At 40.6% G+C, this 13,847-nt stretch overlaps 1 protein-coding gene across 1 annotated transcript; it reads right to left on the bottom strand.

Moving 5' to 3' along the window:
- Nucleotides 1-282: 282 nt before the first annotated feature.
- On the bottom strand, nucleotides 283-13,835 carry LOC105858357 (acyl-coenzyme A thioesterase 1). Its single transcript, XM_012741460.3, has 3 exons — nucleotides 12,980-13,835; nucleotides 10,930-11,132; nucleotides 283-7,336 (listed from the first exon to the last, which is right to left on the bottom strand). Exons 1-3 carry the CDS (start codon nucleotides 13,563-13,565, stop codon nucleotides 6,719-6,721), a joined length of 1,407 nt encoding a protein of 468 aa, XP_012596914.3. The 5' UTR covers nucleotides 13,566-13,835; the 3' UTR covers nucleotides 283-6,718.
- Between the last annotated feature and the right edge of the window lie 12 nt (nucleotides 13,836-13,847).

Consider the following 13,847-nt stretch of genomic DNA (forward strand, 5'->3'; position numbering starts at 1 on the left):
GCCTGGACAACAGAGTGAGAACCTGTCTCAAAAAAAAAAAATCAGAAAAAATATTACATCATTAAACTTTGTTCAGAAAATTTCATCATATCAATTTTTGTAGGTTACATAATTCAGTCTTTTTCTGGATCTTCATATGAACCAATTTTAAAAGACTCTGGATTTATAACACATCTTAACTAAATCAATTTTGTTTCTTTGAGTGAACTGTTATAATAAATGTATTATCTTTCTCATGGAGAACTGTTAAATAGTGTAGTAACTAGAAATTTACCTCAGAGTGTCATCCTAAATAACGAACAGAGAGAGACTCTAAAAGAAAATGATATTTATTTGGGAATGGGCATTGCAATGGAAATACATGTGCCAAAGTGTATTCAGGGGGATAAAGGAAAACAAAGTTTTTTTAAAGAACAATGAGGATTACATAATTGTTTTGAGATAATTATTTTTGGTTACAAGAATCAATAAACATAGTGCCAGTTCAAGATTGAACAGGTAGTTGCTGGGCAGATGTCCTCATAGAAGTATTTTTGTGTGTGAAGTTATGATAGCTTTTGTGCAAGGTTGTAGCTTTTGCAGAGTCTTTTGTGATCATTTTTGCTATCAGGCATTTGTGCATGAGAACCCTCCTTTTATGGCTGCTATAGTTTTGATATTTGACCCTCCAAGCCTCATGCTGAAATTAGATCCACCATGTTGCAGGTGGGGCCTACTGGGAGGTGTTTTGGTCATGGGGGCAGCTTCCTCATGAATGGCTTGGTGCCATGCTTATCCTCCTGGTAATAAGTGAATTCTCACTCTGTTAGTTCCTGAGAGAATTTCCCTGAGCGACTATTAAAAAGTTGTTAAAAAGTTGCTGTTAAAAAGAGCAGCACATAAGTTTTCACATAAGTGTAAGATTATGTTGATTAGAAATTTTTATTTTTTATTTAAAAATGGCTTAATTTTTTGTTTTTTTGAACTGATTACCTTCTGAAATTGATTGGATTATATCTTTTAAACTTTCTGTACATAGTTCCTATCCAGGAATACATTCAGCCTCAGTAGTATCTTTTTTCCTAATAAAGAAAGGGCAAGATTAATTCACACATATTAAGGTTACAGAGTTTGGGCATTTTTATCTCTACCTTCACCTTGTAAGAGTGTTACTTATTAGTCACAATGTAGTTTCAGTGAGTTTCTGGGCTGCTTTTAGAAGCAAAATAGATAAAGAAAGGAAAAGCATAGGAAAATATAATCAAGTTATCTCTTTAAGATTATGAGATATTGTTTTCATATTTGTAAACATACCCAAAGCATAAAATATACAAACTTAGCTATAATTATTTCAGATAAGATCTTATCATTTATAGCTATGACTATATCTTCCATATACTCTTGAAGTAAGAGTCCTAGTGGAAACAGCTTCCCCCTCTCCTTGAAGCCACCTCCGACATTTCTCAATTCTTGTGAGGCTTACACATCTAGGGCAAACATTCATACAGGTCTTTTCCTGTCAGAATAGTTTTGAAGCAGAAAAATATTTGTATTTGGGGGAGTTTCTCTTCTATGAGCCTCTGCTTTTTCCACTCAGAAGTTCTAGAGAAGGGTCTTTTGCTTAGAGCAGTGTTTGTTACAGAAGGAACTTCTGAGAGTATATTTGCTCATCCATGTTGCCACAAAGAATCAAATCCCAGGTCAGGAACAGAAGTTAATTGGTGGAAAGTGTTCTTTGTAACCCATCATATACACATAACCTATAGTCACCTTACCCAGTCAGACAGTGGGGTTGCTAAAGGACAGCGTGGAATTCTAACATACAGAAATGAAACCACATATTGATTCATATATTATCTCTCTACCTTTAGACCTGACTCACATTTTCTTGTAGAAAAGGAAGAGCCATTCAAATCAGTTTTACACTTATTCTCCCAACCCTGGGCATCTTCCAACTCAGTCCACGTTACCCTGAGGGATACTGATTTTATCTGTAAGAAGCTGTAACTCATTCATATTTTCTAGTTAGATTTTAATGTAATTAATAATTTAATCTTCAGGAAAGAAACATACTCATCAGACATATTAGAAGCATTTATACTACGGTAGAGAGAAAGAACAGTTCTTTCCACCTTGCTCTGAACTTTTGAGCTCATACTCATTCATAATCAATGGTTGGCTAATTCTTCTTCATAAATCTGAATAGATTCCATCGTTGATGTCTGTATTCTCTTTGTTTTGCTTTATAATGGGCTCTGACAGTCTTCATGACAAATGGACAACTGTCATTTTTAAAACTAAGAGTTGTGATAGTTCTCACAGAGAAAAATCTCACTTTACAGAGAAAACAAAATTAATGTTTTACCAAAGACTGTGGGATTTGGCAATGAGATAGCCTACTCCATAAAACCAAGTCCAAGTTGCAAGGCACCATTGTCAAAATGGTAATTAATCAGGCAAGATATGCATTGTGTTTAATATTTAAGAACCCTATCAGCATATTTATTTCTACTGTAGTAGAAACAGGCTTACTAACCAATCACAAATCTTACAGATTTATGCAATCATCTAAACAATGTTTCAAACCATTTAAAGGATCATTTATATCTTTGAAAAGTAAACTGTGTAATCCTATATTAATAACAATAGAAAAAAATCTTGTCTTTTTAAAAATAAAATGTGAGCTGCTTGGTAACCAATAGCTTCCTATACAGAGTTGCTAAGAAATAAATTCACCTTGTAACTTGTTTTCTTTTAACCCGATCTTGCTGACAAAAAACATACTGCCTAGAAGTTATTTTTCATCTTTAATGAAGAAATTTGTATTCTCTACTTTAATTATTCTTGAGTTAAAAGTAAATTCTTCTACAATCTTAAGGAAATGATCTGAGATCTACACAGAAATGAATTTGCAGAGTTAATCATCACATTAATCATTATAGCTAACCTTTTTAAAAACCTAGAAGTCCAAAAATAGCAAATCATATAAGTAATTATAGGTTATGAAATATTAAATCAACATTTAGAAGGCATAATAAAATGTTCATTACATAATGATAAGTTCACAAAAAGCAGGAAAAATATCTGCACACACAGTAAAATATGAACACATTCATATATACAAATAAAAACCTAAAAGGAAATGCAGTATAACAATATTTTAATTGTGCTTTCTTTAAAATATTTAAGTAAACCTTTTATTTTAAAATAGTTTCAGGTTTATAGAAAAGTTACAAAAATACTAGAAAGAATTTCTGTTAATATATTCCCAGCACCCAGTTTTCTGTTTTTCTCATGAGTAGACTGGGGTTATGAGTTTTGGTGAAAAGACCACAGATATGAAGTATCATTTTTAGGACATTATATCAACATGACTTATCACTAATGATGTCAGCCTTGATCACCTGGCTAAAGTAGTGTTTGTCACCTTTCTTCATTATAAAGTTATTCCTCATCTCCCTCTCCGTATAGTACATTTTGGAAGCAAGTCAGTAAGCTTAGGTACCTGCTTTTTAACTTATTTATAGTTTTCAGTATTTTCTAAATTTTCTGCAATAAACATATTACCTTAGAAAATTCCATAAACTCTACATTTTCAATCCTACCTATTTCTCAAGTCCCATCTAAAATGCCACTTCTTCTCAATTCCTCCCCACTCCGCCACCAATTGGATGGGGTGTCTTCAATCCTCATGTAGTAATGTCCTATGGAACTTGTTAAATTAAATAAGCAGAAAGCCAATAGCCTCAGGACGTCTCTGTATTTCAACAAACTGTAACATTAGTATGTAAACAAATCAAAACCTTTTGTAGTATACTTTTTAACACAAATAGTTGGGTTTCAGCCAATCACAAACAGTTAAGCTTTAGCCAATCACAAGGAGACTACTGATAAGACCATGCCCAAATAAGGGAGAGGCCTCGCTGTAGCCAATCAGGTGATTTCTCTACATGTGTATCCAGTCTATGAAAGCTCACTGCTCACATTGCTGGGCAGAGCTCTCTCAACCTCTTCTGGTCCCAAGTGATGCCTGATTCATGAATTGTTCTTTGCTCAAATAAGCTGTTAAATTTATTTTCTAAAGTTTTTAATATACTTTTATTCTGCTGTTTCATCTTCACACTAAAATGTAATGCCTTCTTATTTATACTGCCACCCTATTTCAGAAGGAATTAACGAAAAGGGCTCCTCTAGTGTCCATAGCAGAGCCTACTCTCCAGGAAATGGTCATCCACACTCCTAAAAATCTTCTGTTTCTGTTCTAAGGCTCTCTCATTATTGTGCTCTGGAATCTCTGAGGATGCCTACTCCTCTAGCATGATAAACAGCGGAGTAGGCCAGGCACAGTGGCTCATGCCTGTAATCCTAGCACTCTGGGAGGCCAATGCGGGCGGATTGCTCGAGGTCAGGAGTTCAAAACCAGCCTGAGCAAGAGCGAGACCCCGTCTCTAGTTAAAATAGAAAGAAATTAATTGGCCAACTAATATATATATAGAGAGAGGAAAAAATTAGCCGGGCATGGTGGCGCATGCCTATAGTCCCAGCTACTTGGGAGGCTGAGGCAGGAGGATTGCTTGAGCCCAGGAGTTTGAGGTTGCTGTGAGCTAGGCTGACGCCATGGCACTCACTCTAGCCTGGGCAACAAAGCGAGACTCTGTCTCAAAAAAAAAAACAGCGGAGAAATTACCTTGGGGAGTATTAGTTAAAATAGTCTGGCTTTCTTGCCTGGGTGCTTCCGAAGGCACAATCAGGAAGGCAAAGGAAGCAAGCCACCTATCCACTGTCACATTCCTGAGTCCACAGATGTTTGTGGAGACAGATAACTATAAGCACCACATTTCCTTCATGTAGAAAAAACAATTGTATATCTTTCCTTAGCCTTCTGATTTTTAGCTTTTAATTTTCTTCTTTTTCAGTGCTGACTACACAAAGCCAGAGACCACAAGCTGCTAGTTAGCAGACTTAGTAAAGAGTTTTTTTCCAAGATGATATTTCCTTTGGGTGCTATCTGCATCTGAGGCAGCAGGCTCAGTAATGTAGTAATTTATAAAACTCAGTGATAAAACCAGAGATATAAATGATATAAATCATAATCCATATTAAGGGGAAAGGAGGACCTAGTTGCCACATTTACATGTTATTAATCCTGTGGTTCTTTTCCTGTACTTGTAAATATGTCTTGAAATTTTATGTGTAAACTTTTTTTTTTAATACAGAGTCTTGGTCTGTTGCCCAGGCTAGAGTACTGTGGCATCAGCCTAGCTCACAGCAACCTCAAACTCCTGGGCTCAAGTGATCCTCCTGCCTTAGCCTCCCAAGTAGCTGGGACTACAGGTGCATGCCACGACACCTGGCCAACTTTTCTACTTTTAGTAGAGACGGAGTCTCGCTCTTGCTCAGGCTGGTCTCCAACTCCTGAGGAGCTCAAGTGATCACCCTGTCTTGGCATCCCAGAGTGCTGAGATTACAGGTATGACCTACTACACCTGGCCTGTAAATATTTCTTAAAGATATCTAGACTACAAAGTTTAATGTTATGATCCATAGAATGTAACCATCAATTGCCTTGCTTAGATATTATGTAAGACAACCTAATTATGTAAGACAACCTTGCTAGTTCATAATGCCCAATATAAAAATATATAAATTTTCATTGTTAGGGAGAGAAGTTTTAGATTAATTTTGTCTTTCTTGTTTATCTTTGGCTGAATGACTGTTAATGGGGATCACTGATTCTGGCAGATTACTTTTGTCTTAAAATGTTGTGGACAAGAGCTTTTACTTGCACACATTCTTTTACTTGCACACAGAATGGTTGTGAGGATTAAATGACTGCAATAAAATGGGTGTCCTGGGAGCACTGTTTTCTTCCTCAAATTCTTTTTTCCATCCTGGAATAAAACCTTTGTCAGTTCCATGTGTTGCTGTGGCACAAGGTTTGTGTAAGGTAAAAGGTGTTCTTTTCCCAACACTGATTTATTTTGTAAAATCAATATTCTTGTTAAAATGATATTTATGCAACAAAAATCTTTGCTATTTAGCATATACATTTTGTTAAAGCATAATATTTGAAAAAACACATATCAGTCATCACAAAGGTTACTTTTGGAAATGAGAATGATGGTAGTGACAAAAATCTAAGTATTGGAGGAGAAGGAGGCTGTTCCAAGGTCTAACTTAACAAAGGTGTTTTATATATATGGCTCCCTTTCCATTCCTGATATCATTTTTATATGAAAACTATTTTTAATAGTAATATTATTTTAAAAGAGAATAAAAACTTGAAAAGGTTATAAAAATATTAATACATTTAGGTGAACTAATCTAACTGATGTTCTTAGACTATATTAGAGTCTTAACCTACAAACCTTTAATTAATGAATTATATGTTCAAGAGAGTCCCCTGAACTCTTTTATTTTTATTTATTTTTTATTTTTTTATTTTTATTTTTTGAGATAGAGTCTCATTTTGTTGCCCAGGCTTCAGTGCCATGGCGTCAGCCTACTTCACAGCAATCTCAAATTCCTGGGCTCAAGTGATCCTCCTGCCTCAGCCTCCCAAGTAGCTGGGACTACAGGCATGCGCCACCATGCCCGGCTAATTTTTTCTATATATTTTTAGCTGTCTGATTAATTTCTTTCTATTTTTAGTAGAGACAGGGTCTTGCTCCTGCTCAAGATGGTCTTGAACTCTTGAGGTCAAATGATCCACCTGCCTTGGCCTCCCAGAGTGCTAGGATTACAGGCGTGAGCCACCATGCCTGGCCCCCCTGAACTCTTTACCACCCAAGTGTTTATGGAAGAAACTCTGGAGTTGCTCCCAAGCATCCACCTGGGCCATGGCATGAGCCCTGGGCTCCCCTCCCCAGATGACAGGACTGCCCACCAAGGTGTGCAGGGAAGCCCGGCACAAGGGGAAGTAAGGAGGCTCAATATGGTGCCCTGCCCCTGGATAACAGATGATCTGGGGCTTTTCCTTCCCATGGGCCTCTAAGCGTTTAGAGGCCTCATGAGCATAGAACTCACTCTTCCAGTTGTGGTCATCCTGACCTACAAGGAACAGGAAGGTGCTCTCAGCCCTTTCCACAGGAATGAAGCTCTTCTGGTCAGGTCCTTCTAAAGGGCTGTTCAGGACATCCACAATGTCTACAAAGCCATCTTTGGTCACCTTGATTCTATTTTTGTTAGCGCCCACAGGGGGCAAGGTCTCGCCCTTGTAGTGTAAGGCTCCCCCGACATTGGCCACAGATCCGTTGATTATGACAGCAGCCGTGATGCCCTTCAGGAAAGAGGCCATGGAAAGGCAGAGATCACCCCCTTTGGAAGTTCCAAGCAGCCCAACTCCTGGACCCTTTACCTGGGAAAAGGGATAGGGGCACAGGAAGAAGAATGAGACAACGGACAGTATAGCATGGTGAGTGGTGTCCACCCATGGAAGTCAAGTGAACCTGAGCCTGAATCTGGGCTCCACCATTTACCCAGTTTGCAACCTTTGGAAATTTACTTGCCCTTCCCCCCATGTCCTCCTTTTTTATAACTTCTCCATCATCATTCTTGGCGACAACCATGTGGATGATCTATCAATTACTTTGGCTGCTCAGTTCCTTGACTTCGTATCTCTAGTGATCTTTTTCTGTATCCCATCTGAGCCACCTAGTCCCATTGTCATAACTAAACTGAGTCATCATCAATATGTACATCATCTCCAAAATGTCAGCTTCAAGCATTCTACTTTCTGATCACCATTTTCAGTACTTTCAGTTCAGCCACTCTGGTAACACCTGTGTCCACCTCCTTGAGACCCTGGCTACCACTTTTTCACACTCAGTATCTCTGTCATGTTCTCACTTCCCACCTCCTCCAGCTTAGATTTCATGCTGAATCAGTATCATCACTCCATTGCAAACTTTGACCATATAGGTCTGGAAAAACGCTAACTCTGGTTAAATCTACCTATTCACTTCCTCCAGGCCTGCATTTGTACAAATGAACATGGCTAGAGGAAAAAATACACATTTTGCTAACGGATCTAACTTTCATTTCATGATCACAAAATTCAAATGAGCATCCCCAGTGCTCATCAATCCTGCCACACTTCACTGGTATGTTCGCTTTTCACTTCTCTAAAAGATTACTTCATACCTCTCCTGTCTCTTCCCTTTAACCCCCACTTTCCCCTTTACTTTCAGCTCCTTATACTTTATTTGTTTATTTATTTTGGTAGGGATGTGGTCTCGCTCTGTTGCCCAGGATGCATTGCAGTGGTATGGTCATCAGTTCTTCCTGCTTTATTTCTTTTTCTTTCTTTTTTTTTTTTTTTTGAGACAGAGTCTCGCTTGTTGACCAGGCTAGAGTGAGTGCCATGGCGTCAGCCTAGCTCACAGCAACCTCAATCTCCTGGGCTCAAGCGATCCTGCTGCCTCAGCCTCCCGAGTAGCTGGGACTACAGGCATGTGCCACCATGCCCGGCTAATTTTATATATATATTAGTTGGCCAATTAATTTCTTTCTATTTATAGTAGAGACGGGGTCTTGCTCTTGCTCAGGCTGGTTTCGAACTCCTGACCTCGAGCAATCCGCCCTCCTCAGCCTCCCAGAGAGCTAGGATTACAGGCGTGAGCCACCGCGCCCGGCTCTTCCTGCTTTATTGAGATGACAACAGACACTATTTGATAGGAACTTCTCATTTTCTCACTGCCAAATCTACCCATTTCCACATGAACTCAAACTCTCTGCCTTCCGTCCTATTTCCAAAGAAGCATCTGACATAAATTTGTTGAATATAGTTGCTGCCTCAGCATCTATTTTTAAGTCCAATATAAGTTATTGGAAATCCAGTCATACGCTATCATCTTTGGCCTACTGAAAACTTCCCCTGTGTGTGGTTGTCTGTGATATAGCCCACTTGTACCTCATCCCACTGACCCAAAACCCAACATACTTCACAGCTGCTGACCACATTGAAACCAACACCAGACTCATGTAAATAAATTCCCTACCTTGTGAGTATTTTCTATAAACTAGCCAATCCACACCACCGCCCTGCCCAACCTTCCAAGGAAACCTGCTTGGGTAACACCCTGGGCCCCAGTAAAGCACTTGGCCCATAGGTCTGCTTTCTCTGTCTTGCTCCCCACCCCAGACAGTTCCCCTCTTCCTGGTGGCCCTATGAAGCATACTGTCCTCTTTTGTCTAGATCTGTAAGTAATGAACTGCTTTTGTTATTTCATGTGTTTTGTTATGTTGCTTCCTTTGTGTCTCCTGACCCACACTCCTAACTTCTTTCTGGGTCAGGGCTATCCTACAAAGTGGCTATCTTGGCAGGAACAAATTGGCCACAGGTCAGATAAGAGTCTCGAGAGCATTAAACAAGAATAAACAAATTTCCTCTAAAGACATCTGGTCAGATGTCACTTAGGCTTTAGGCCATCATCTGCCAGGATAAAAAATGCCCTGTGAAAGGCACAGTGCAAACAGCCATATCCAAATCTCCTGGAATCCCAGCATGGCAGGGCTAGAGTTTCCTGCCATTCTCCTGACAGAGGCCTCAAGATGTAATTACAAAGAAAAAAATAAACATATTTCTGTTTTTAACAAAGGCCACCCCTCTACTTGTACTTGGGATCTCATTCTCCAGGGCTTCACTCCTGTAATTACATGCCCCCCCCCCCCCCCCCGCCCTGCCTTGCTAGCTTTCTTCCCTACTGGCTCATTCCCATGAGTGTAATTCCATGCTCTAGCATCTCTTATGGTTTATTGGCAAATTATTTAGCCCCATCTACTCTAGATACAGCCCTAGTTCTCTAAAGCAACATCTGTGGGAAAAGTTGTCTGTAGTTGCTTTTTCTTAGCTTCCATTCTCTACCCCATCTCTTCCAGGGTAGTTAGGGTTTGCAGTATTCCACAAGGACTGCTCTTGTCCCGGTTACCAGTGCCCTCTATGTTATAAACAAATGTCACTTGATCGACCTCTCAAATTAAGTTTTTTTGTTTTGTTTTATGGCTTCTGCAATAGCACCTTTGACTGGTGTCAACCGTGTATTCCTCACAAAAGTACTAGGAATTAAATATTATTATCATTCCCATTTATCAAAGAGATAGAGGTCCTTAGTCATGAAGCTAGTAATTGGCAAAATCAAAACTCAAATTTACTTATTTTATATATATATATATAAAATGCTGGTTCTACTACAGTACACCCTATCACCTTTCTTTTCCTTTTCTTTTCTTTTCAAAACAGAGTCCTAGGCTACAGTGCAGTGGCTATTCACAAGCACAATCACAGCTCACCACAGCTTTGAACTCCTGGGCTCAAGTGATCTTCCTGCCTCAGTCTCCCAAATAGCTGGGACTACAGGCTCACACTACTATACCCAACTCCCCTATCACCTTTTCTAAGAGCTTCAATGCTTCTATCTACCTTGAGCTCTGACTGAATTACATAATAAGCTAGATTTATCTTCTCATCCCCTGATATGCTGAGTCTAGAACCCTCAAGACATTTCCTAGTATTCAGGTTCTCTGGCTGCCACGTTCTTCCTTTAAAACTTAAAACAAAACAGAAAACACCTTAATCCTGTGCATAGAACAGTGAGTACAGGGGAGAGAGGATTGTTAAATGCTTAAACTGGCACCTTCTAGAGACAGTAATTACCTTCTTTTCTCCTTGTACTTCCTATGTCTAACCCAGGGTTCTCAAATGTGTTTGGGCCTCATTATGAAATACTATAACATACTGAAATTTAAAATACGAGAATAACAACCAAGAACATCTTTACTAGCAGGAAGTAAGTGTATGACAGTAACACAGAATTGTGTAGAAGATGTCCATGAGAAATGACTATAAAAGGTAGTGTGTGTTGGGGTAGGGAATAGCTGTCATGAATGAGCCAACTTCTGCTGGAGAAGGAGACCTGACAGGTAGCCCATACAACTTAGAGAAGAGCTAACCTGAGGGTGGTTGCACAGGTAGTTGACAGCTTCTTCAAAGTACTCCAGGTGGAGGTTCTCAATGCCCTTGGGGAGGTCTTCATAGTTGTAATAAGCCAGAGCCATCACAGCAAAACCTTTCCCAGCCAGCAGACTAGCTCGGTACTCCAGGAGGCCACCTCCAACTCCAAAAATGTCCACAATCCCAGGAAAGGGCCCAGATTCTTGGGAAGGCCCAGGTTTTTGGGAAGAAAGAAAACAAAATAAACTATTCTTGAGACTTTGCAGTGATATCAAAAGCCATTTGTTGCCTACTTGGTGATGACAAAGTTTTCTACTGACAATCAGAAGTGCTGAAAGACCTCTGGCCTTCAAGCATCCAGAGAGCGACACAGGCTAAATCTACATTCCTCTTTACATTCAGAGCCTTGAAGCCCCACAGATTTTACCAAGAGGATGCATTACTTTTGACATTAAAAATAATTTACGAAAATGAGAACAACAAAAACATTGCACTCCACCCCCCCAAAAACTGACAATGCCAAATATTGGTGAGGATGCAGAGCAACTGAAACCCTCATATGATGCTGGCAAGAATGCAAAATGGTACAGTCACTTTGGAAAACTGTTGGAAGTTTCTTATGAGGTTCAACATATACTTACCACAATCCCACTTCTAGGTATTTGCCCAACAGAAATGAAAACTTGTGTTCACGCAAAAACTTGTATGGAAGTGTGTATAGTGACTTTATTCATGATCTCCAAAAACTGGAAGCAACCCAAATGTCCTTCAACTGGTAAGTGAATAAACAAACTGTTGTACATCCATATAATGGAGTACTACTAAGAAACAAAAAGGACTGATACATAGAAGAGCACAAATGAATCTCAAAAGCATTCACTTACCAGAATGCACTTAGCCTTCTGCATTTAGTTAAGTGAATGGAAACAGACTCAAAAAGCTACATACTCATTCTGTATGATTCCGCTTACTGGATATTCTCCCCTTTATATAAAATGTTTGTATTTCACATATAAAATTTAAAGAATAATAAAGCAAACGCTTTTTAGCCAACACTAGTTTAAGAAATAGTTCAGTACTGACTTGTTTAACTGTGGTAATTCTTAAAGAAAAAAAAGAAAGAAAGAGTTTAGTACTAAAGCCCCTAAGTATGTGCCCCTTTCCTCCTTTTCCCTTATCCTGCATTTTGTCTTTATCATTGTTTTGATTTTCTTTACAGTATTAGCACTTAAATGTGTACCTTAAATAATATTTTATTTTGCCCATTTTTTGAATTTTATCTAAATGGAATGATATTGAATGTGTTCTGTGGTTTGATTGTTTCACTTAACATTATTTTGGAGATTCATCAATGTTGATGCTTGTAGCTGTAGTTCAATCACTTTGACTGCTGGAAATATACTTCAATTTATTCATCAATTCTATTATTGATGGACATTTGGGCTATTTCCAGTTGTTTTTGCTCTTATAGACAACATGTCTCCTGACACACATGTAGGAGTAGAATGACACATTCAATTTTCTAAGTAAAGACAAACTGTTTCCCAGATGAATATTTTGGCTCCAGCTAGCAGGGCATGTGAGTTACTTTGTAGTTTTATTTTGCATTCCTTGATTACTAATGACAAGCATCTTTTCATTTTATCATTGGCCGACTGCTCTTTATGTAAAAATATACAATTATCTCAGATTTGCAGTTGACAGCAAGAGGTCTTCCTTCTACCATAAATGCTAATTTACTTAACACGCTGTGAGTTGAAAGAAAAGTTACAAAACTGAAAAACTCTAAAAAATCAAAACTAAACTATCAATGGTTTTTATTTTAAAAATTACAAGTGTCCTCTAACTTTCCTTACAAGGTCTTGTAACAGCACTGTATTTGAAGGACCTCTCAGCCTTGGAGCACCAGGGCCACTTACCCTGCCAGCTTTCCTTTCCTGTCTCCTTGACACTGACCTCCAGAATGGTGGGAGCCACCTCCTTCCTCCGTGTAAAAGCGCGAGGAAGTGGGACCAGGAGACCTGCACAAGTAGGGCAGCAGCAGCTCACCTGGCGGCAGGAAGAGCGTGGCGCGCACCCGGCCCGCGCGCACCGGCTCCCGCCGCACCCCGGGCGGCAGGAAGTCGCGCTCGTGCACCGCCCGGCCCAGCAGCCGCCCGGCCTCGGGCCCGTGGCCGTCCAGCACCTCCAGCTCCACGGCGAACGGCGTGCGTATGTCGCGCTTCACCAGCCGCACCAAGGGCTTCTCGGGCTCCAGGGCCCAGAGCAGCCCCATGGGCTCGAGCCCCGCGAAGCTGCCGCCCAGCGCGGGCGCGCGCGCCAGGTCCAGCTGACCGGCGGCGTCGGCGCGGTAGCGCGCGTGGGCCCGGAAGAGCGCGCCCTTCTCGTCGCGCAGGGACGCGCGCAGCGTGACCGGCTGCTCGGGCGCCAGGCCGCGCACGACGATGCGCACCGGCTCGTCCCAGCAGCAGCGGCCCGCGGGCTCCAGGATCAGCGTCGCCGCCATACGGACAGGAGCCCAAGTGATCTGTCCACGTAGTCTCAGCGGTGGAGCCCCCAGCAACTGCGCCCAACTTTTCAGGCCCCCTCGGCACAGTCCGGACGCTCGCAGGACAGCAAGAGACGAAGCCACCATTTTGCGCTTTGATTTCAGACGTAGGAACAACAGAACACGGTGTGGACGAGATCCTCCAGGGCTGCCCGTTTGCTGGCTAAGTGCCCAGCAGGGCAGAGCAGTTGCTAATCTGAGCTGGGAAAGCCAGAGCCCTGCCGCTCAGCAAGAGCAAATCTAGACACACGTGAACTTGCCTAACGCCTCCTGTATCGAAAACCTGCTCTTTAAGGTTGGGAAACAACTTCCTGCTGCTGCTTTTCTGAAGCTCATTAGCCCACCAAGAGTGTGCTGGCTCTTGAGGAA

Source organism: Microcebus murinus, chromosome 6 (genome assembly GCF_040939455.1).
Source record: "Microcebus murinus isolate Inina chromosome 6, M.murinus_Inina_mat1.0, whole genome shotgun sequence".
NCBI classification, from domain to species: Eukaryota; Metazoa; Chordata; class Mammalia; order Primates; family Cheirogaleidae; genus Microcebus; species Microcebus murinus.